The sequence below is a fragment of the Haliotis rubra genome, unplaced genomic scaffold (assembly GCF_003918875.1).
Source record: "Haliotis rubra isolate DU_JTF1 unplaced genomic scaffold, ASM391887v1 Scf606, whole genome shotgun sequence".
In the NCBI taxonomy this organism is placed as follows: Eukaryota; Metazoa; Mollusca; class Gastropoda; order Lepetellida; family Haliotidae; genus Haliotis; species Haliotis rubra.
Genome location: NW_025767309.1, coordinates 34,856 through 57,066, shown reverse-complemented (window position 1 = coordinate 57,066; position 22,211 = coordinate 34,856). Strand labels below are relative to the sequence as shown.

The following is a 22,211-nucleotide window of genomic DNA, read 5'->3' as shown; positions in this document are numbered from 1 at the left end:
ATGAGAGTTTTAAGTTATATGCTTAAGACACCGTCACAGAGCGCTTCATGAACGATCTTGCAGACTCTATCACAGTGTGATATTTCACGTACAGGCGTTGTGAACAATCTTGCAGACTCCGTCACTGTGTGAAGGAAAACCCTAATTTCTTCTTTTTAAAGATTGTTACTAATACGTTATACGCACATACCCGTGAAGATCAGGGTTAGTCATGAACACATGCTTGTAATAAGGGGCGACTAACGGGGTCGGGGCTTCAGGCTCGCTGATTTGGTTGACACATATCATCGTATCCCAATTGCGCAGTTCGAAGCTCATGATGTCAATCACTGGATTGTCTGGTACAGACACGAGTAGACAGACAGACAGACAGACAAACATATGGCTTCTATATTTATTTTGGATGTTGTACAGATAGTGATGGCGTGAGAGAGGCTACTGTGTCGTGATGGGCTGTACCGTGTACTTGTATATTGCCCTGCTGTGCTGCATGGTATGGAAGGCCACTCTGGAGGAAAGTAAGTACACTATTGTATACTGTTCATATCACTTAATCTCTTATTAGTTACTCATATCTCTGAATCTATCTATGTGTTCATGTCCCTCAAATTCCATTGATATAATGATGTAGACTCTGAATACATTGAAGTTCTATTGGACTAATGATGTACACACTCAATATGTATTCACTTCCCTCAATGTACAATTAACTAAACATGTACACATTGAATATGCATTCATATTCTGCAATCTACATTTAACTAAACATGTATTCATATCCTCAATCCCCATTTAAATAATGATGCACACATTGAGTAGGTATTGATATCCTACAAAATCCCTTTACCTAATGCTGCACATACTGAATATGTATTCATATCCTACAATCTCCATTTAATCTAAAGCTGCACACATTGAATATGTATTCACTTCCTCAATCTCCAATTTACTAAAGATGCACACATTGAATATGTATTCATATCCTACAATCTCCATTTATCTAATGCTGCACACATTGAATATGTATTCACTTCCTACAGTCTCCAATTAACTAATGCTGCACACATTGAATATGTATTCATATCCTACAATCTCCATTTAACTAAAGATGCACACATTGAATAAGTATTCACTTTCTCATTCTCCATTTAACTAAACATGCACCCATTGAATATGTATTCAGATCCTGCAATTTCCATTTATCTAATGATGCACACATTGAATATGTATTCACTTTCTCATTCTCCATTTAACTAATGCTGCACACATTGAATATGTATTCACATCTCTCATTCTCCATTTAACTAATGCTGCACACATTGAATATGTATTCATATCCTACAATCTCCATTTAACTAATGATGCACACATTGAATATGTATTCACATCCTACAATCTCCATTTAACTAATGCTGCACACATTGAATATGTATTCATATCCTACAATCTCCATTTAACTAATGCTGCACACATTGAATATGTATTCACACACTACAATCTCCATTTAACTAAACATGCACACATTGAATATGTATTCATATCCTACAATCTCCATTTAACTAATGCTGCACACATTGAATATGTATTCATATCCTACAATCTCCATTTAACTAAAGGTGCACACATTGAATATGTATTCATATCCTACAATCTCCATTTAACTAAAGATGCACACATTGAATATGTATTCATCATTCCTACAATCTCCATTTAACTAAACATGCACACATTGAATATGTATTCATATCCTACAATCTCCATTTAACTAAAGATGCACACATTGAATATGTATTCATATCCTACAATCTCCATTTAACTAAAGATGCACACATTGAATAAGTATTCACTTCCTCATTCTCCATTTAACTAAACATGCACACATTGAATATGTATTCATATCCTCCAATCTCCATTGAACTAAAGATGCACACATTGAAGATGTATTCATACCCTACAATCTCCATTTAACTCAAGATGCACACACTGAATATGTATTCACATCTTACAATCTCCATGTAACTAAAGATGCACAGATTGAATATGTATTTATATCCTACAATCTCCATTTAACTAAAGATGCTCACACTGAATATGTATTCACAACCTTCAATCCCCATTTATCTAAAGATGCTCACACTGAATATGTATTCATATCCTTCAATCCCCATTTATCTAATGCTGCACACATTGAATATGTATTCATATCCTACAATCTCCATTTAACTAATGCTGCACACATTGAATATGTATTCACTTCCTCATTCTCCATTTAACTAAACATGCACACATTGAATATGTATTCACATCCTACAATCTCCATTTAACAAAAGATGCACACATTGAACATGTATTCATTTCCCCTAATTTCCATTGAACTAAAGATGTATACACTGAATATGTATTCATACCCCTGTATCTTATTGTTTGTTGCTCTCAAAATAGAACACGTGATTAGTATTTCGAATGGGACATCACTAAATTATTAATTGTTTCAAAGTTAGCAAACGATAATGATGGTAACTATAGCAACAGCCGCAAACAAGAATACTCATACACGTATTGTACGTATACGTATTGCACGTACACGTATTGTACACTCCCACCTGGCAGAGTGTCCACTCTGAGTAATGCTCTGTGGTCAGGTTGTACTGATCTTGGAGATATTGCTGATAATTTAGTAAAAGATTGCCGCACGAAAGTAAAGTTCCCTGAACATTGTATTTATCCAGTTATAATGATATTTTATTCACATAGACCATTTATCTTTTTTTTTTTCATTCGTATTCTAAATGATCTATTCAGTTTATCTGATACCTTTTAAGTAAAGAATGTAAGCCTCTTTCTGTTATGGAATAGCAGACTACGGATCTGTGCTGCAATAGTTTCATATAGCCTATACATTGATGCCAGGGCCCCGTTCCCCAAAGCGATCTTAGCTCTACGACAGTCATAAGTCTATCTTAATATATGGGAGTTACGATCATTTTAACGCTACGATCGCTTTGAGGAACGGGGCCCTGGCATCAATGTATAGGCTATATGAAACTATTGCAGCACAGATCCGTAGTCTGCTATTCCATAACAGAAAGACGCTCACAAAACTCTCGTAGCGCTACGACAATCGTAAGTCATTGTTACAGTAAAGGAGGTACGAATGCTACGGGAAAAGTTAAGAGATCTTAGGCTTACGAGAGCTTTGTGAAACGGGGCTCAGGTGGTTAGGTAATCCAGCAAAATCACGTCTGGGGACACCAGAAATGGGCTTCACACATTGTACCCATGTGGGGAATCGAACTTCGGTGTTAATCGAACGGTTTAACCACTGAGCTATCTCACCGCCCCTCCGTAAGGAGAGTTACCAGAGATATGACTTTCACAGAACATGTGAAGCAGCTTCTTCAGATTCACTTCCAAATTCTACCCGCTTTTTTATCGGTGAGCAGCGAATGAGTCAAACATGAAATGATCATTCTGTCAAACATTGAGAAAGTAGTAATAGAATGGGAGTACGTTAAGAATTACGTATGCAAAAGAAGTTCTCACTTCAATAACAATATGATGAACAAATACTAATGGCAAGAACGAAACCCGCACCTCCCTTGAACATACCACTGATAAACTCCACATATCAAACTATTACCAACCCATAACTGACTGAGTGAGTATGGTTTTACATCGCTTTAGCAATATTCTAGCAATATCACAGCGGGGGACACCAGAAATGGGCTTCACACATTGTACCCATGTGGGGAATCGAACCCTTGTCTTCAGCGTGATGAGCGGACGCTTTAACCATTAGGCTACCCCGAATACCTCACTAGCGCCGCGGGTGTAGCTACTAACACATTAATTAACTGACTAGAACGTCGAGTCATTGCTGATTTCCCTGAAAGACCAAGATTTCCCCAGGGAGGACAGCCACACTGTTTGTCAACAGTTGATCGCTGGTTTCCCTGCGGAAGGTCAATCCCTGTGTGCCTCAGGGCATACTGGTTGACGTCACACATGGTCATATTAATGAAGTATTTTTCAAAAATGACAGCGCGATCAGACCCATTCCTGTATATTCAATAACGCACAGATTCGTGATAAACTCTCCATAACACATAGAGGAATATATTTGCTTACAAATGTTGAGCTTGCCTTGGGAGTGTTCAATACTCATTGTGTTTATCAACAATCAGTTCACGTATAATCCAAGACAAATCTCCTCGTTAAAACCGCATTTTGGAGGGAACCTGCAGGAAACCTCAGTCTAAGTAAACTAAGACTGCAGGAAACCTATACTTAGCGCCAATGTTGAGCTTTGAGATCATATTGTAGGTCAGGTAACGTTACAAGAATAGCGGAATATCTCAGCGGTTATAGTGTTCGTACGCCAAACCGACTCATATTAAGTTCCACACATAATTACAACGCTAGAGAACCATGTTCTGTATGTAGAATCGTACTTAATAACACACTATGCCCTATATGTAGAATCTTTCTTAATAACACACTATGCCCTATCCGTAGAATCGTACTAAATAACACAGTATGCCCCTTGTGTAGAATCGTTCTTAATAACACAGTATGCCCCATGTGTAGAATCGTTCTAAATAACACAGTATGCCCTATGTGTAGAATCGTTCTTGATAACACACTATGCCAACTGAAAACCACTCGGACCCACAGCTTTTGTTTTCTGCAGGTCCTTATGGTCCATAGCTCTTTCATCCCCAATAATTAATAGTATTATTTTCCAGAAAATATCATTCAGTAATTTCTAGTTTAAATTTCTGAATTAAACTCTTTAACTCACTTTGTTAGTAGTCACAGCGTTTGTTTGCTTGGAATTACTGATATTGTAGCTAAAATATAGGGCCTACCCATTCTGATCGGGACCGACAACTTGTTATGGTTCTGAGTCCTTTGGACCTGCAATTTTTCAGGGTTAAGGGCAAACACAGATATTAAATTTGTATGTGAGTTGACAAGCTGTCTATTCTTAAATATTTCAGGAAGGTGTGCAAATGGCCATTTTGGACACAATTGTATTTATCAGTGCCATTGTGTGAAGAACGCAAACTGTGATGACGTCACAGGACAATGTTCTTCCGGGTGCGCGGAAGGGTGGTCAGGAGAAGCTTGTCAAAGAAGTAAGTCTTAGAGCTTATAGAAACTGTCTGTGAGGTTGCCGTGTAAACAGACCAGACGTAAACTTGTGTTAAAAGGCTCTTCTTGTCACATCCAACAGTGATTTATCCAAATGAAATCAAAGACAGGTTTCTGATATTTATACTCATTACTGGTAAATAGTCCTTCAGTTTGAAAATAAATTCTGGCTGCGTCAATGACTGAACATTTCGTTAAAAAGGAAAATAAATTCTAAATCACACCTGATTGTTTTCTTTTATTATTAGAAATGATAATAATTTTCACTTATTCTTTTTACGATTTCATTTCCAATTTCAATGACATTTAGTCTTTGCTTTGTTGAACAGGGAACATAGTGTTCAACATGTCTGCTTCTGTATCGGGAAAGATGGCAGAAAGGGGCGTGACTACAGACGGTGACGTCACTACGTGTATCACGTCACGCCCCAACAGGACAGGAAGATGGATGTTAGATCTTCAAGTAAAACAGACAGTTCACAGCATGAGGATAAGAGCGGGTATCCATGTACTGGAAATAAGAAAAATATATTCAAATTTGAATTTAATATGTTTGAAGATATAAAGACTTCATTTGACGGATTCTGATATTCAATCGAATGATTGTTTTCGGTTCTGATGAACTATATCTGATATTTTTACTCCAAACCTTTTACATAACATTTTAGAAAACGATTTAAAGTGACGACATGGTAGTTTTTTTTTGGTTTTGAACGACTAAAAGGTTTTTAATGTCATGCAGGAGAACATATATATAATTGTGGTGGCGTGATCTTTTCATAAATTATGAACCTAGAGTTTCCAGTGTAATCGGCAACATATTTTTATATGCGACCCAGGTAAAATTCTTGAAAACTTCAGTTTATGTCTGAGGAGCACAGTATTTCAGCACCGTGACATGTGACCCAGACTAGAATCGATGCTGTACTGCCGAATTGGTAACATGTGTTTTTGATAACAAAATGCATATACAATGCACTGGTTTATCAAGGATGGCCATAAACAGGACCGAGTCGTTGTGTATCTAAATCAAATAGCACTTATCGTTGTTGTCGTTATCGTCACCGTCATCGTCACCATCATCAACGTTTGTCTTCTCCATTTTATCATTTCACCGTTACATCCTAGAATATCTGAGGTGTTATATCTTGTAGGCAACGTGTCCATCCGGACATGGGGGGTGTACGTGAGCGACTTCGAGGACAGTCTCTTCTGGTCAGTGCCGTGCACGACGCTGCGCTACGACGGTAACGGGACGTCTTTCACATGTGACAAACCTGTTGCCGGCCGATATGTGGGCATCATGAACCTCCATAAGCCCATTACAGTATGTGAGGTGGAGGTATTCAGTAAGTTTGTCGTGAAGCATTCAGTAGGTCAAGTATTCATTAAATGTGCTTGAAGTATTCATTAATTTACTCTTGTGGTATTCGGTAAGCATACTTGGAATATTCTGTATATCAGACTTGAAGTCTTCATTAAGTTAGTTTTGGGACATCCGGAAAGTTCAGCTTGGTTTCTTCTGTATGTGAGTCTATAATTAGTAATCAAGTTAGGCATGAAGAATTCATTATGTAGTAGAAACGTGAAGGTCTTCTGTAACCTATGCTTGTCGTAAGAGGCGACTAACGGGATCAGGCTCGCTGACTTGGTTGACACATGTCATCGTACCCCAATTGCGTAGATCGATGCTCATGCTGTTGATCACTGGATGGTCCGGCCCAGACTCGATTATTTACAGACTGCCGCCACATTGCTGGAATAGCTGAGCTTTTGTTTTCTATGGGTCCTTATGGTCGGCAGCTTTTTCATCCCCAATAATTAAGAGTATTATTTTCCAGTAAACACCATTCGTAATTTCTAGTTTAAATTTCTAAATCAAACTCTTTAACTCACTTTGTTAGTTGTCACATGTTGTGTGTGCTGGGAATTACTTATATTGTAGCTAAAATATAGAACCTACACATTCTGATCAGAACCAGCATATGTTTGTATCCTTAATGACGCGGGAAACAACTAAACTCACATACTTTTTACTCATTGTGTAATACGGGACACGGATGTGTCTAGCTTAACAGAGGCGCATGTAGGACACAGTCCGAGCCGACCAGCCCGTGTTTGTATCCTTAATGACGAACCTCTGGAAGGAAACAACAAACACCATCTTTTATCCTATGCGGTATGATTATGGTGGGACACCATACCGCCGACCTTGTCTTTGATAGTTTACTGGTTATGGAGATATGTATCGTCGCTTCTTATCAAATTTTGAAAGCCGGCAGTGAGAGATGTCTTAATGCATGTCTGTGGTGACTGAAGATGCTTAATAGTGGAATGTCATCATTAATTCAGTTGATAGCCATCCATTCCGGATATCAGAAACCACCTCAGCAAAGGAGAATTCAACTGATGGTTTACTTTGTGGTCTAAAAGATATGTACAATTGGGTGTCATCTGCATACAGATGGAATTGCAGATTATGTTTTCGAATGACATCCCCAAGTGGTGAAGTGTACATTGTGAACAGGATCGGACCAAGGACTGATCCTGTGGAACTCGAATGCAGTTCTTCTTTCTTTGATGTTGTGCCATCAATGTGAACGGATTGGTGCCGTCCAGAGATATAGGACTCAATCCAAGATATAGCTTTGTCGGTGATACCAAGTCTCTTTTCAATGTGAAGCACTCTGTGGTCGATGGTATCAAAAGCGGAGGAAAGATCTAATAACACAAGAATGGCAGGCATTGCTACGAATGTCGTTTTGAACCCTCAAAGCAAGTGCTATGGCCTTGTTTATCTGACATCACCTCGGACATCTGTTGAGGGTCATGTGATCATAAAGTCTTTGCACATCGCGATTAGGTTATGCCGGAAGTTTGACTAGTTCTTCATCACTTCAGGTCGAGTTGTCTAGCAAAGGGACAAGGCTTTTAACAATGGTGGTACATCGCAAAGATTGATTTATACATGAGTGACAATTTGATGACAGACTTTAGGAAATCTTTAGGGTCATTGGATCGAGAGCCATGACTTGGATGTCATTATTAGTTGTCAGACTTCATTTTGATGTGGGGCAAAAGTGAGTGAGAGTATGAAGAACCAGTGAATAGGGTTTTACGCCGCTTTTCAGCAATATTCCAGTAACGTCACGGTTAAGGACACAAACCATTTTAGGGACCGTTCATAATTTATGGATTAGGTCGTTGTACCATTGTTCATGTGGGGTTATGATGATTTTAAGGAGGGTGTTTCATCCATTTTGTTCTCTGTTTTTATATTTTGTTCATCAGGAAGGAATGGGTGGGGGCAGCAATATTGTACACATGTACTAGGGGGGTTCAGCAATTTTGTACATAAAAATACTACAACATTATGCTTACAAAATATGGGAAGGGAGAGGGGGGTCATTGATTTTGTACATGATATGCAATGGGGAGGGTCATTCACATTGTACATGCTTCTGAATAATAATCATCATCACCCCCCCTTGCCATAAATAATGAACGGTCCCTTATGACATTTAGTCATTGAGTTTGGTTCCATGCCCCAGCAACAATCCAGCAACATCATGGCGGCGAATAAACCCGGGTGTTAAATGATTGATTATCCCATGCCTATATGTTGAGAGACGTCCTTTATTTCCTCCATTTCATGCAGAATACAATCTATACACTCCATACACATATGTGATAATGTGGCTTATAGATTTATTTAGATGATCTATATACATTTTGCTAGCTGACAATCATTTGGTTTGTGACTCCGCTTTGAAAGTTTATATGTAATGGTGAGTCAGTATGAAGTCAATGGCGTTTGCATACCCAAAGAGCGCTACTCCGCAGAGAGAATTGCCGCAAATTGCACCCCCGGCTAAAGACAAAGAAAATGGTATCGATGACAATAAATACAATGCTGATTGAAAAAAGATATATGAAATCTTTGCACATGTAGTTTGTCATGTTCCAGCCTGCAATGGAACGTACGGAAGGAACTGTGTTCATCGTTGTGGTCGGTGTCGTGGTGGAGAGGCATGTGACACAAGCACAGGGGAATGTCGTAACGGCTGCGGAACCGGGTGGACCGGACCGACTTGTCACGCCAGTAAGTCTCTTTGTTTAGTTGTTGCTTGATGTCACTCTGTACAGGAGGATCCCTTTGTTGCACACGACGACCAATCATGTCCAAGATATGCTCCAAAGGGAGATCGGGGCTCAATCAATCGTGAGATATGTCAGGGGATGCTTAACTTCTTAGTTCTTAGTTCTTTGTGTATAATCGAAGTGGCCTGCGATTGTTCGAGTCTGGACCACACAATCCAGTGATTGACATTTGAGCAACTTCAACGATAATCAGTGTCAACAAGCCCAGGTTGTACACCTAATATTTTACCACACCTTTTACGAAAAATACTCTTCTGGGGATAACTATATTCACCTGACGTTAGAACAGAGTGATCACAGAAAAATGTGTTTAAGCATGAAAATACTTTACATAGAACAATAACTATCACAGAAACAATCACAATAATTTGGACAGGGTCACATCAGCTAAAATCCTTGATGTGACTTGTCATGTACCACGTTGTTCACGCAAGGATGACTGTGGGGCTGTAAAACTAACACAATCATGACGAATTTCTGTTGCGAACTCAAGGCTTCTGTTTTGCTGAGGGACAGCAAATCGAGTAGTGTTAGACGGATGTTGACATACAGCGCAGTCGTAAGATAATGTTATATGACTGTACTATGTTTGTTTTTCTAATGGTATGGTATTGATTCTTTTGGATGCAATGTTTTTCGTATGTTCATATTCCAGAGTGTCCCATCGATACTTATGGCGAAAACTGCAGTGAAACTTGTGGTCATTGTCTAGAAGGAACTTCGTGTTTTCCAACAAACGGAACATGCGTGAAAGGATGCGCATCAAGATGGAAAGGTCCTAAATGTGATCGTTGTAAGTCTCTCCAAAGTAGTACTACGCTGTTGGTTTCCCCCTTACAGTGGAGCAACATAAGCCTTATAAGTAGTTTAGGTTTTGAGATCCCCAAACCAGCATAACCACATTTTCTGATGTGGTCAGAATTGATGATCTACTACTACTGTTACGATGGCGTTTTGATGGCGTTTTAAGAAAAAGCTATTTTGCTAACCCTACTCACTTAGCAGGTTACACTTTTATGTGTGTTCCCACACGAAATTATCGGGATGGATTTGTATCCACAATCTATTTAACATAGTCATGATTATCCCATCAAGCGGAGGTATATGTGAATATTTCCTGTGAGTTTGGAAGTGCAGTTAGGATTAATTGATCATTGTTTATTGTGATTTTAATTAATCACCATATTGATAATTGTTGTTATGCAAGTAGCTATAATCAGACAACTTCCTGTCATCTGCTACTGAGAAAATGAAGGAGGACAAAGTATCCATAATGTAAAAAACACACCAAATAATGTAATGTTCCGGTCGGAAATATCAAGTTGAAGAAACATCATTGCCCTTTTAATATATATTGAACTGGGAGCTAAGATAGTCGTAAGTGCCATACATTAACATTAACTTTGACTATCTTAGCGCAAAGAGAGCTTCGAAAATCTAGGCCCTGATCTTCAGCATAGCTAGACGTTGCCTTTATAGCAAGCAAGCAACAGAATACACACTTCCTGTGTTGGGTTCTATGTTGTGTTGGGATGCCGGTTCAGACAGCTGACCAGCAGTTTAACAGTATCATTCAACTCTATCCTCATGGCACAACTAACCATTTACTCTGTACACTACACGGAAGAGAACAAAGGAAGCCATCATTTCCCTTGGTCAAAATACGTCCCCATGTTCTTTCATATCGGACCGCTCACAATGCCTATGAAATACCTTGGTCCAGACGAGATGACTTACAAGTAGTTGAAGGCGAGAGACACCAATAGATGTCGTCCTGGGTGCCGTTGTACAAAACGATCTTAGCGCTAAGGTGACCATAACTCCCGTACCTTTAACATAGACTTAAGGTAGCCTTAGCGCTAAGGTTGTTTTGTACAACGGCACCCAGTTCAGGAGTTGCTGGCTTGAAACTGGGATGTGTGCTGCAGGCGGTGCAGAGCACATGGTATTCAGAAAATATTTTCTAACCCGGAAGAAACAGATACAAGAACAATACACACTTCAGTATCTGCAACGGAAGATGGTGCTTATGTCTATGTCCTGTGGGTACACGATGGGCCAGCAATCAAAGTATAGGAAGTCGTCTTCCTGACAGGAACCACACCCAACTGACAGGCTACATCCCTGTGCACATAAACGATGTATGGGCTGCTCAGTATGGCTCAACAGTAGATGCTACTACCAGTTTTATGTCTGTCTGAACGTGGCACTGTCAGCTCCGTTTTCTTGACATTGAAATCACACTGTCTCACAACTAATGATGCAGAAGGCTGCTTAGTTTCAACCTTACTCTGTTAGGTTGTCAAGTATGATTTCCCCCACGAGAATAGCCAAAGCAGCCATTAAGTGTGTGGGATCCCTATATGGGAAGCTTCACTGACTGCACTTTGGTGTGAAGAGACAGGCAAGACGAATATTCGGGGGCAGAAACTCCCAGCAACTGAAGATGCCTTCTGTCTGCATCGCCTTCTTTTCATCTTCTTGTACAGAGGCGAACAGTTGTGCCCACAGCAACGCTCCCTAATACATGTACACCGATGGTCTCAAACTGCAGCCCACTGGTGCTCCACTTTTAGTATACCCAAGCAGATAGACATTCCACTGAACTAATCAATATACACCTTATGAGTTGTGACATTTGCTCTGATTTAAAGCTAAATAAATAAATGTTTTTCATTAACAAAACAGCTGTCAGAACGATCAGTAAAGCTACTCTTTCATTTACATGTGTCGATTATTTTGAATGAATGTATGTTGTGCAATTTATCGCTCATAGAGTGACAATTTGAAATGAGGCCGACTAAAAATAAACTACCCAGTGCTGCCCGATTTCACAAGTTTAAGAAATAGTTTGCCAATAGCTTGACCATTCATTAATGACGCCGAGTATATACAACGCAAGACACTATGCAAGACAAGACAACAGATAACGATACGCACAATTCTAATTATACGAAAGCATCTTCTGCTAAGGTGATAAAATGTTTTTAGACGGTGGCACAAATACGCTTCCCTAGTATAGCCACATGCAAGAAAGTCACAGAAAGATAACAAATATCTAATATTGGATAACTAGATAACCAGCTATACCCTTAACATCTTGAACTTGATGTTATCATATCTTCCTTTGAAATGAGGCGCCGTGAGTATTTTTTACAGCGTGTTTATTCTTCGTAACTGTGTCTGTCTTGCCTGCCTGCCTTTCAGCATGCGACTTCGGGGAATACGGGGAAAACTGTGCCCTCAACTGCAGTCACTGTGTTTCAAATACAGGCTGTGACAGTCAACATGGGCGATGTGTAGCTGGATGCGAACCTGGCTGGGAGGGCGTGTTCTGTACAGTTGGTGAGTCTGTGGTCGAGGGGTGTTCTGTATAGAAGGTGAGTCTGTGGTCGAGGGGTGTTCTGTCCAGTAGGTGAGTCTTTGGTGGAGGGGTGTTCTGTATAGTTGGTGAGTCTGTGGTGGAGGGGTGTTCTGTCAAGTTGGTCAGTCTTTGGTGGAGGGGTGTTCTGTCCAGTAGGTAAGTCTTTGGTGGAGGGGTGTTCTGTATAGTTGGTGAGTGTTTGGTGGAGGGTGTTCTGTATAGTTGGTGAGTCTGTGGTGGAGGGGTGTTCTGTCAAGTTGGTGAGTCTTTGGTGGAGGGGTGTTCTGTCCAGTAGGTAAGTCTTTGGTGGAGGGGTGTTCTGTACAGTTGGTGAGTGTTTGGTGGAGGGGTGTTCTGTATAGTTGGTGAGTCTGTGGTGGAGGGGTGTTCTGTCAAGTTGGTGAGTCTTTGGTGGAGGGGTGTTCTGTCCAGTAGGTAAGTCTTTGGTGGAGGGGTGTTCTGTATAGTTGGTGAGTCTGTGGTGGAGGGGTGTTCTGTGCAGTAGGTGAGTCTTTGGTGGAGGGGTGTTCTGTATAGTTGGTTAGTCTGTGGTGGAGGGGTGTTCTGTATAGTAGGTGAGTCTTTGGTGGAGGGGTGTTCTGTATAGTTGGTGAGTCTGTGCCGGAGGGGTGTTCAGTATAGTTGGTGAGTCTGTGGTGGTGGTGGTGCTGTGTTCTGTATAGTAGGTGAGTCTGTGGTGGAGGGGTTTTCTGTATAGTTGGTGAGTCTGTGGTGGTGGTGGTGCTGTGTTCTGTATAGTAGGTGAGTCTTTGGTGGAGGGGTGTTCTGTATAGTTGGTGAGTCTGTGGTGGTGGTGGTGCTGTGTTCTGTATAGTAGGTGAGTCTGTGGTGGAGGGGTTTTCTGTATAGTAGGTGAGTCTTTGGTGGAGGGGTGTTCTGTACAGTTGGTGAGTCTGTGGTGGAGGGGTGTTCTGTATAGCAGGTGAGTCTTTGGTGTCTTTGGTGGAGGGGTGTTCTGTCCAGTAGGTGAGTCTTTGGTGGAGGGGTGTTCTGTACAGTTGGTGAGTGTTTGGTGGAGGGGTGTTCTGTATAGTAGGTGAGTCTTTGGTGGAGGGGTGTTCTGTACAGTTGGTGAGTCTTTGGTGGAGGGGTGTTCTGTATAGTAGGTGAGTCTTTGGTGGAGGGGTGTTCTGTACAGTTGGTGAGTCTGTGGTGGAGGGGTGTTCTGTATAGCAGGTGAGTCTGTGGTGGTGGTGGTGCTGTGTTCTGTCCAGTAGGTGAGTCTTTGGTGGAGGGGTGTTCTGTACAGTTGGTGAGTGTTTGGTGGAGGGGTGTTCTGTATAGCAGGTGAGTCTGTGGTGGTGGTGGTGCTGTGTTCTGTACAGCAGGTGAGTCTTTGGTGGAGGGGTGTTCTGTATAGCAGGTGAGTCTGTGGTGGTGGTGGTGCTGTGTTCTGTACAGTTGGTGAGTCTGTGGTGGTGGTGGTGCTGTGTTCTGTCCAGTAGGTGAGTCTTTGGTGGAGGGGTGTTCTGTACAGTTGGTGAGTCTTTGGTGGAGGGGTGTTCTGTATAGTAGGTGAGTCTTTGGTGGAGGGGTGTTCTGTACAGTTGGTGAGTCTGTGGTGGAGGGGTGTTCTGTATAGTTGGTGAGTCTTTGGTGGAGGGGAGTTCTGTATAGTAGGTGAGTCTGTGGTGGTGGTGGTGCTGTGTTCTGTATAGCAGGTGAGTCTGTGGTGGTGGTGGTGCTGTGTTCTGTACAGTAGGTGGGTCTGTGGTCGAGGGGTGTTCTGTATAGCAGGTGAGTCTTTGGTGGAGGGGTGTTCTGTATAGCAGGTGAGTCTTTGGTGGAGGGGTGTTCTGTATAGCAGGTGAGTCTTTGGTGGAGGGGTGTTCTGTATAGTAGGTGAGTCTGTGGTGGTGGTGGTGCTGTGTTCTGTACAGTTGGTGAGTGTTTGGTGGAGGGGTGTTCTGTATAGCAGGTGAGTCTGTGGTGGTGGTGGTGCTGTGTTCTGTACAGTTGGTGAGTGTTTGGTGGAGGGGTGTTCTGTATAGCAGGTGAGTCTGTGGTGGTGGTGGTGCTGTGTTCTGTACAGTTGGTGAGTGTTTGGTGGAGGGGTGTTCTGTATAGCAGGTGAGTCTTTGATCGAGGGGTGTTCTGTCCAGTAGGTGGGTCTGTGGTGGTGGTGGTACTGTGTCCTGTACAGTAGGTGAGTCTGTAGTGATGATTGGAGTGTACTGCACAGCATATAAATCTACAGGGGTGTTGAGTAGATGAGTCTTAGGGGAAGTGGGATCGGTTGTTTCTTGGGATGGGGTACTCGGTAACGAAAGCGTCTCCGTCACATTCCGCAGCATCTACTCTGCTTCACTACAGAATGCATGCCTGGTCGGTACGGGCCTGACTGCAACCAGACGTGTGGGAAGTGTCTTCACCCTCCTTGTGACCGACACAACGGAAGCTGTGGCACTACAGGCTGTCTGCAGGGCTGGTCTGGTGCCACATGTCATCAATGTGAGTTCACGATATCTCAGCACTATTCCCTCCACAAATCAATCAATTTATACACGAAAATACAGGGTTCGAATCACTGTTTGGACAATAATTATTTAAAATAAAAATCTAGATTTTTGCAACCGTATAATGTTTTTATATGTTATGAGTAACGTATATTCCAAATGTGAACGAAATCGGTGAAGAAATGGATTTTTTAGAAAATTCTCCCGTTACACTCATTACATAAAACACACCATTCGAACCCCTGTGAACGAAACAGAGCTATCATCTGAATTACGACTGTAACAGAGAGGCTTGGTTACACCTCATTATCGCTGTAACCGGAATCTACTGCTTTCCTAAATTCCTAGTGTCGTTGTCTTTGCACTTATTAGCATGTAATGAGGACCAACACTATGGCCTCAAGTGTACTGATATACTTGTTTGTTCACACCGTACAATGTAAAACCTTACCGTAGTTTTTTACGGTAAAAGTTCGGCAGCCGTGCTGCCAGTATTTATACCGTAAATGTTACGGAAGACGGTAACAACAACTACCGTAAAATAATACGGTAAAGGTTCAGCCACAGTGTTACCAGGTTATGTATACTGTAATCATGACTGCTGTCAATAATACAATATATAATTACATAATTAAATCGGCCATAAGGCGATAGTGGACAGTAATATAATGCAAACACAAAGAAAGTGTTCTGTAATTACTAACATAAGATATTCTTCTGAAATCACACTATATTACTGTACTCGTACGCGAATACGCGCCTATGTTCACGTCGTGATATGCATGATATCTCTAAGTGTGCAATACGTCACTTGGTTTACTCATGTTCATTGATATACACCTTTAATTACATCGTGTTGACGGTATACATATATAGAACGTCATGCTTGTGCCTGTGGACCTTACGTATTGAACGAAAATATGTCAAAGTATTAAAGAAACAACAGTTGTTTCTCTCCAACCATGCTATCATCGAGTTCAATGCATAGTCGAAATGCACTAGTATGACGCAGATACTCTAAACGTCTCTAGTGAAACTGCGCATACAGGTTACCGTGACCTTGGTATCACTCCGCGCAAGAGACGTTTTATTCTCCGTTTGACGTCATCATTCAGTTTCTGATCACGAAATAAACAAAGTAGAATAACATCTGTCACAAAATAACCTCCATTCGTCTAAGCTGTACGATTAAATAGGTATGTAATACTAGTATATAGATGATGTCTTTGACTCTTGAAGATGAGAGTTAGAACTGATCTTCAGCAACCCGTACTTGTAATACGACACGACTCACGGCGTCAGGTGGTCAGACTCGTAGGGTTGGTTGATTAATGTCATCGTATCAAAGTTGGTTAGATCGATGCTCATGATGTCAATCACTGGATTGTCTGGACTCGATTACTTACAGAGATATAGCTGGAATATTGCCGAGATCGCCGTAACACAACAAACAAACATGATATTTAAGCGTGTAATGCGAGCACCTGTTGTTGGCTTCACGTACACTTCAATGCTACTTTATTAACGCTATTTAGAAGTTATACACATGAGGTGTGAATTTATGGATGTCAACTTTTTTTCTTATGTACTTATATACTATCTGCTGCCTACTTTTTCAGTCACCTGATGAATGAGTAAGAATATACTCCGAAACGTGTTCGTCGACATCCATTTATTTTAAACCATTACGTATTCAGTATATCTTATAAGCTATGGCAGAAATAAGCCTAGAAGCCTAGGAGGAATTTTGAAAATGCGTTACTGGATAATCACATTTAAACTATAAATTATTACCTAGAGACTTGTGCAAGACTACTTCATCATGTGATGAAGGACTAAGAATACATTTTAAGACGTCGTGTTCCTCATATTACAGAAATTGACATCCATACATTCTCAGTTCGTACTTTAATACTCAACGTTTTCTTGAAGCTTGTGACAAGAGTTACTATGGCGCCAACTGTGTTTCCAAGTGCGGACATTGTGCGGACGCCGTTCAGTGCGACCTGACGAACGGCACATGCCCTTCTGGATGCGAACCTGGATGGCACGGTGGCAAGTGCGATCACAGTGAGTATGCTTGGTCCGTGGAAGTATAATATGTAATATGGTCTTCTTTAACAAGTGTGACAGCGCAAGTGATGCAATGAGTGAGTGAGAAAGTTTAGTTTTACGCTGCTTTTAGCAATATTACAGCAATATTACAGCGCGGGACACCAGAAATGGGCGTCACATATTGTACCCACGTTGGGATTGAACCCGGGTCTTCGGTGTGAGGAGCAAATGCTTTAACCACAAGGCTACCCCGCCACCCAAAACAAAGTGGTACAAATCTTTGACATTTATCTCCGGTGAACCACTCTGGTGAATGCTGGAACCGAAGCACCATAATTCTTAAGAAGCTCAGGGAATATGTGAGAATAGTGTATATGCCGCCTCATCCAACATGTGTTAGGTTTATATGAGAATAATAACGCATCTACATACGATCATAATAACACATTATATAACGTCCCCTCAAACATGTTGGTATAGTTGATATGAGAACAATATCACATCTATATATCGTCCCCTCAAACATGTTGGTATAGTTGATATGAGAACAATATCACATCTATATACCGTCCCCTCAAACATGTTGGTATAGTTGATATGAGAACAATATCACATCTATATATCGTCCCCTCAAACATGTTGGTATAGTTGATATGGGAACAATATCACATCTATATACCGTCCCCTCAAACATGTTGGTATAGTTGATATGAGAACAATATCACATCTATATATCGTCTACTCCAACATGTTGGTATAGTTGATATAAGAACAATACCACATCTATATATCGTCTACTCCAACATGTTGGTATAGTTGATATGAGAACAATATCACATCTATATACCGTCCCCTCAAACATGTTGGTATAGTTGATATGAGAACAATATCACATCTATATACCGTCCCCTCAAATATGTTGGTATAGTTGATATGAGAACAATATCACATCTATATATCGTCTACTCCAACATGTTGGTATAGTTGATATGAGAACAATATCACATCTATATACCGTCCCCTCAAACATGTTGGTATAGTTGATATGAGAACAATATCACATCTATATACCGTCCCCTCAAACATGTTGGTATAGTTGATACGAGAACAATATCACATCTATATACCGTCCCTCAAACATGTTGATATAGTTGATATGAGAACAATATCACATCTATATATCGTCTACTCCAACATGTTGGTATAGAATATAGGAGAACAATATCACATCTATATATCGTCTACTACAACGTGTTGGTATAGTGTATATGAGAACAATATCATATCCATATACCACCAACTCCAATATGTTGGTACAGTGTATATGAGAATAAAAGAACAGGTATATACTCACTCCAGCATGCTGGTATAGTGTATACGAGAATAATAATACATTTATATACCATCTACTCCAGCATGTTGGTATAGTGTATACGAGAATAATAATACATTTATATACCGTCTACTCCAGCATGTTGGTATAGTGTTTATGAGAATAATAACACATTTATAGACTGTCTAATCCAACATGTTGGTATAGTGTTTATGAGAATAATAACGAATCCATAGACTGTCTACTCCAACATGTGGGTATAGTGTATAAGAGAATGATAACGAATTCGAGTAGACGTCGATAAAAGTCCAAGGGATAATCATTCCTTATTCGAGGGTGGATTTGCTGGACATCTTGTAGTGTTGTTGGGGGATTCAGGTGACAAATGAAAATGATAAGGATTGTGCTATCTTGATTTTGAAGTAAACATAGCTGGCCATTGCAAATTTCGTGCAGTTCAAACAACAAGTGCTTGGTTGTGTTTCTTCGACCATTTTAATGTTTTCTCTGGCTCAAATCCAATAAATGATTCCCAACAGAAAATCCATGTCGCAGTAACTTTTCCCTCTGATTATATATACTGTCTGCTTGAACACCCCTAGGAGGCTGATTCACCAAATATAGAATTTTAGCGTGAAACAACAGTTCGTTATTATGCTTAATTCATTATGCAGCATTCTTTATTTTATATGATATATTACATGATAAAATAAAACAGTCGCCACATATAAACAAGTTGATTACAACTAAATTGTAATCAAGATCAACTGTAGGAGATTACCACTATGTTATAAATTGTATTCAAGATCAGCTGTATGAGAGTACCACAATGTTATATATTGTAATCAAGAACAACTGTAGGAGATTACCACTATGTTATATATTGTAATCAAGAACAACTGTAAGAGAGTACCACTATGTTATATATTGTAATCAAGAACAACTGTAAGAGAGTACCACTATGTTATATATTGTAATCAAGATCAGCTGTAACAGAGTACCACTGTTATAAAATTGTAATCAAGATCAACTGTAGGATATTACCACTATGTTGTATATTGTTATCAAGATCAGCTGTATGAGAGTACCACTATGTGGTATATTGTAATCAAGAACAACTGTAAGAGAGTACCACTATGTGGTATATTGTAATCAAGATCAGCTGTATGAGAGTAGCACTATGTGGTATATTGTAATCAAGATCAACTGTAACAGAGTACCACTGTTATATATTGTAATCAAGATCAAGTGTATGAGAGTACCACTCTGTTATATATTGTAATCAGGATCAACTGTATGAGAGTACCACTATGTTATATATTGTAATCAAGATCAACTGTATGAGAGTACCACTATGTTATATATTGTAATCAAGATCAACTGTATGAGAGTACCACTATGTTATACTGTTATATTGTAATCAAGATCAACTGTATGAGAGTACCACTATGTTATATATTGTAATCAAGATCAACTGTATGAGAGTACCACTATGTTATATATTGTAATCAAGATCAATCTGTATGAGAGTACCACTATGTTATATATTGTAATCAAGATCAACTGTATGAGAGTACCACTATGTTATATATTGTAATCAAGATCAACTGTATGAGAGTACCACTATGTTATATATTGTAATCAAGATCAACTGTATGAGAGTACCACTATGTTATAATATTGTAATCAAGATCAAGATCAGCTGTATGAGAGTACCACTATGTTATAAATTGTAATCAAGATCAGCTGTATGAGAGTACCACTATGTTATATATTGTAATCAAGATCAAGTGTATGAGAGTACCACTATGTTATATATTGTAATCAAGATCAACTGTATGAGAGTACCACTATGTTATATATTGTAATCAAGATCAGCTGTATGAGAGTACCACTATGTTATATATTGTAATCAAGATCAAGTGTATGAGAGTACCACTATGTTATATATTGTAATCAAGATCAAGTGTATGAGAGTACCACTATGTTATAAATGGTCTTCTCCAGCATGCTTGGACGGAACATGGGGAGACAACTGTTCCGAGACATGTGGGCTGTGTCATCGGAACGAGGCTTGTAACCCCGCGACAGGTCTGTGTGACGAAGGTTGTTTTGTTGGATACTCCGGAACATATTGTAATATAGGTAGGTCAATAATGAAAGATGCTCACATTTTTACTTTGCTTGGGAAAAGATAACATTTGCGAAAGCGATATAAAAAGGGACCCGAAGCAAAAACTCGGGCAAAAATATGTATACACAAAGAACTTAATTAAGCACCCCTGTATTTTTGCGATGATGGGTTTTCAACAAGTACACAAAAGTCGTGGTGACCAGGTTGGAAAATACATGAGTTTTTCTGACCCGCATGGTCCTTTGACAAAATAATTCAATTTTGGAATCCATCATGTATGACAGCCAGCACTTTCCTTCTCATACCCCGTCAGCCTCCTGATCCTCTGAAGGGACAGTCTACGCCATTCCTCGTGTAAAGCAGCTTCCAAGTGGGCCATATTCTGTACAGGAGGATCCCTTTGTTGCACACGACGCCCAATCATGTACCAGATATGCTCCAAAGGGCTACGGTCGGAACTCATTCAATCGTGAGATATGTCAGGGGGTGCTTAACTAGGTTCTTTGTGTATATCTATGTAAAGGGACTGTGGAACAAACTACGTCATGTATAAACCGATATTTTGGAGATCGTTTATCTACCTTGCATCTCACTTGAATACGTTTCTTTCACATTATGCTCGTCCTGTAGAAAAGGAGTTCTTTGACCTGCCCAGCGCTACAGTCATGCCGGTGATGGTCGTGTCGGCATCCATCGTCTTCTGTAACCTCTGCCTCCTCTTCACCTGCCTTGTCTTCAAATGGAGGAGGGACGAGAAGCAGATACCACGCCCTGGGACAAACACCGAGGCCCTTCTGACCCCTGAGGCTGGGTAGCATCAGGCTCAGAGACCTTAGGCTGAGTGGAAAGACTGACCAAGACAAAGACTGTATTGAAGACCATCTGTCATTTTATCAGTGCCTTTGGAGTGAGTGAGTATGGTTTTACGCCGTTTTTAGCAAATTTCCAGCAATATCACGGCGAGGGACACCAGAAATGGGCTTTACACGTTGTACCCATGTAGGAAATCGAGCCCGAGTTTTCGGCGTGACGAGGGAAGGCTTTAACCACTAGGCTATCCCACCGCCCCAGCGCCATTGGAATTCCGTAATCACTGCTGCTGCTCTGTATCTGAAATGAGTGAGTGACGTAGGTGGCGACGAGCAGAATTTATCTAATGGCTTGACAGCTTTATATGTGAGGAAGCCGACTCTGAGGTATCACTTATCACTTTGATTAAAACACTGAACGAGGGTGTTATTTTCGATAAACAATTATCAAGATGTGGGCGAGGGACGCTTTCATTGACAGTGAGTGACTGTGGTTTTATGAAGCGAAAAGCAACATTCAAGCCAGATCACGGCATTGTTCCCATGTTGGGAATCGATCTCGAGTCTCCGACATGACGTGCGAACGCTTTAACCACAAGGCTACCACACCTCCCTTCGGTGCCGAATACGTGATGTGTTTTGTGTATACATATACGGTATATTGCATACAACCGAAATGTTTAAATGCAAATGTTCAAATAAAAATAAAATGTGAAACGATTGA

The 22,211-nt window shown here is 40.3% G+C and overlaps 1 protein-coding gene across 1 annotated transcript; it reads left to right on the top strand.

The window, feature by feature from the left end:
- The first annotated feature begins 448 nt into the window (after positions 1–448).
- Positions 449–21,946, top strand: LOC124255683 (protein draper-like). Its single transcript, XM_046689574.1, has 9 exons — positions 449–518; positions 6,309–6,503; positions 9,122–9,256; positions 9,971–10,108; positions 12,523–12,660; positions 15,014–15,151; positions 17,089–17,226; positions 20,552–20,689; positions 21,309–21,946. The coding sequence occupies exons 1-9, from the start codon at positions 449–451 to the stop codon at positions 21,491–21,493; spliced, it is 1,275 nt and encodes a 424-aa protein (XP_046545530.1). The 3' UTR covers positions 21,494–21,946.
- Positions 21,947–22,211: the final 265 nt, after the last annotated feature.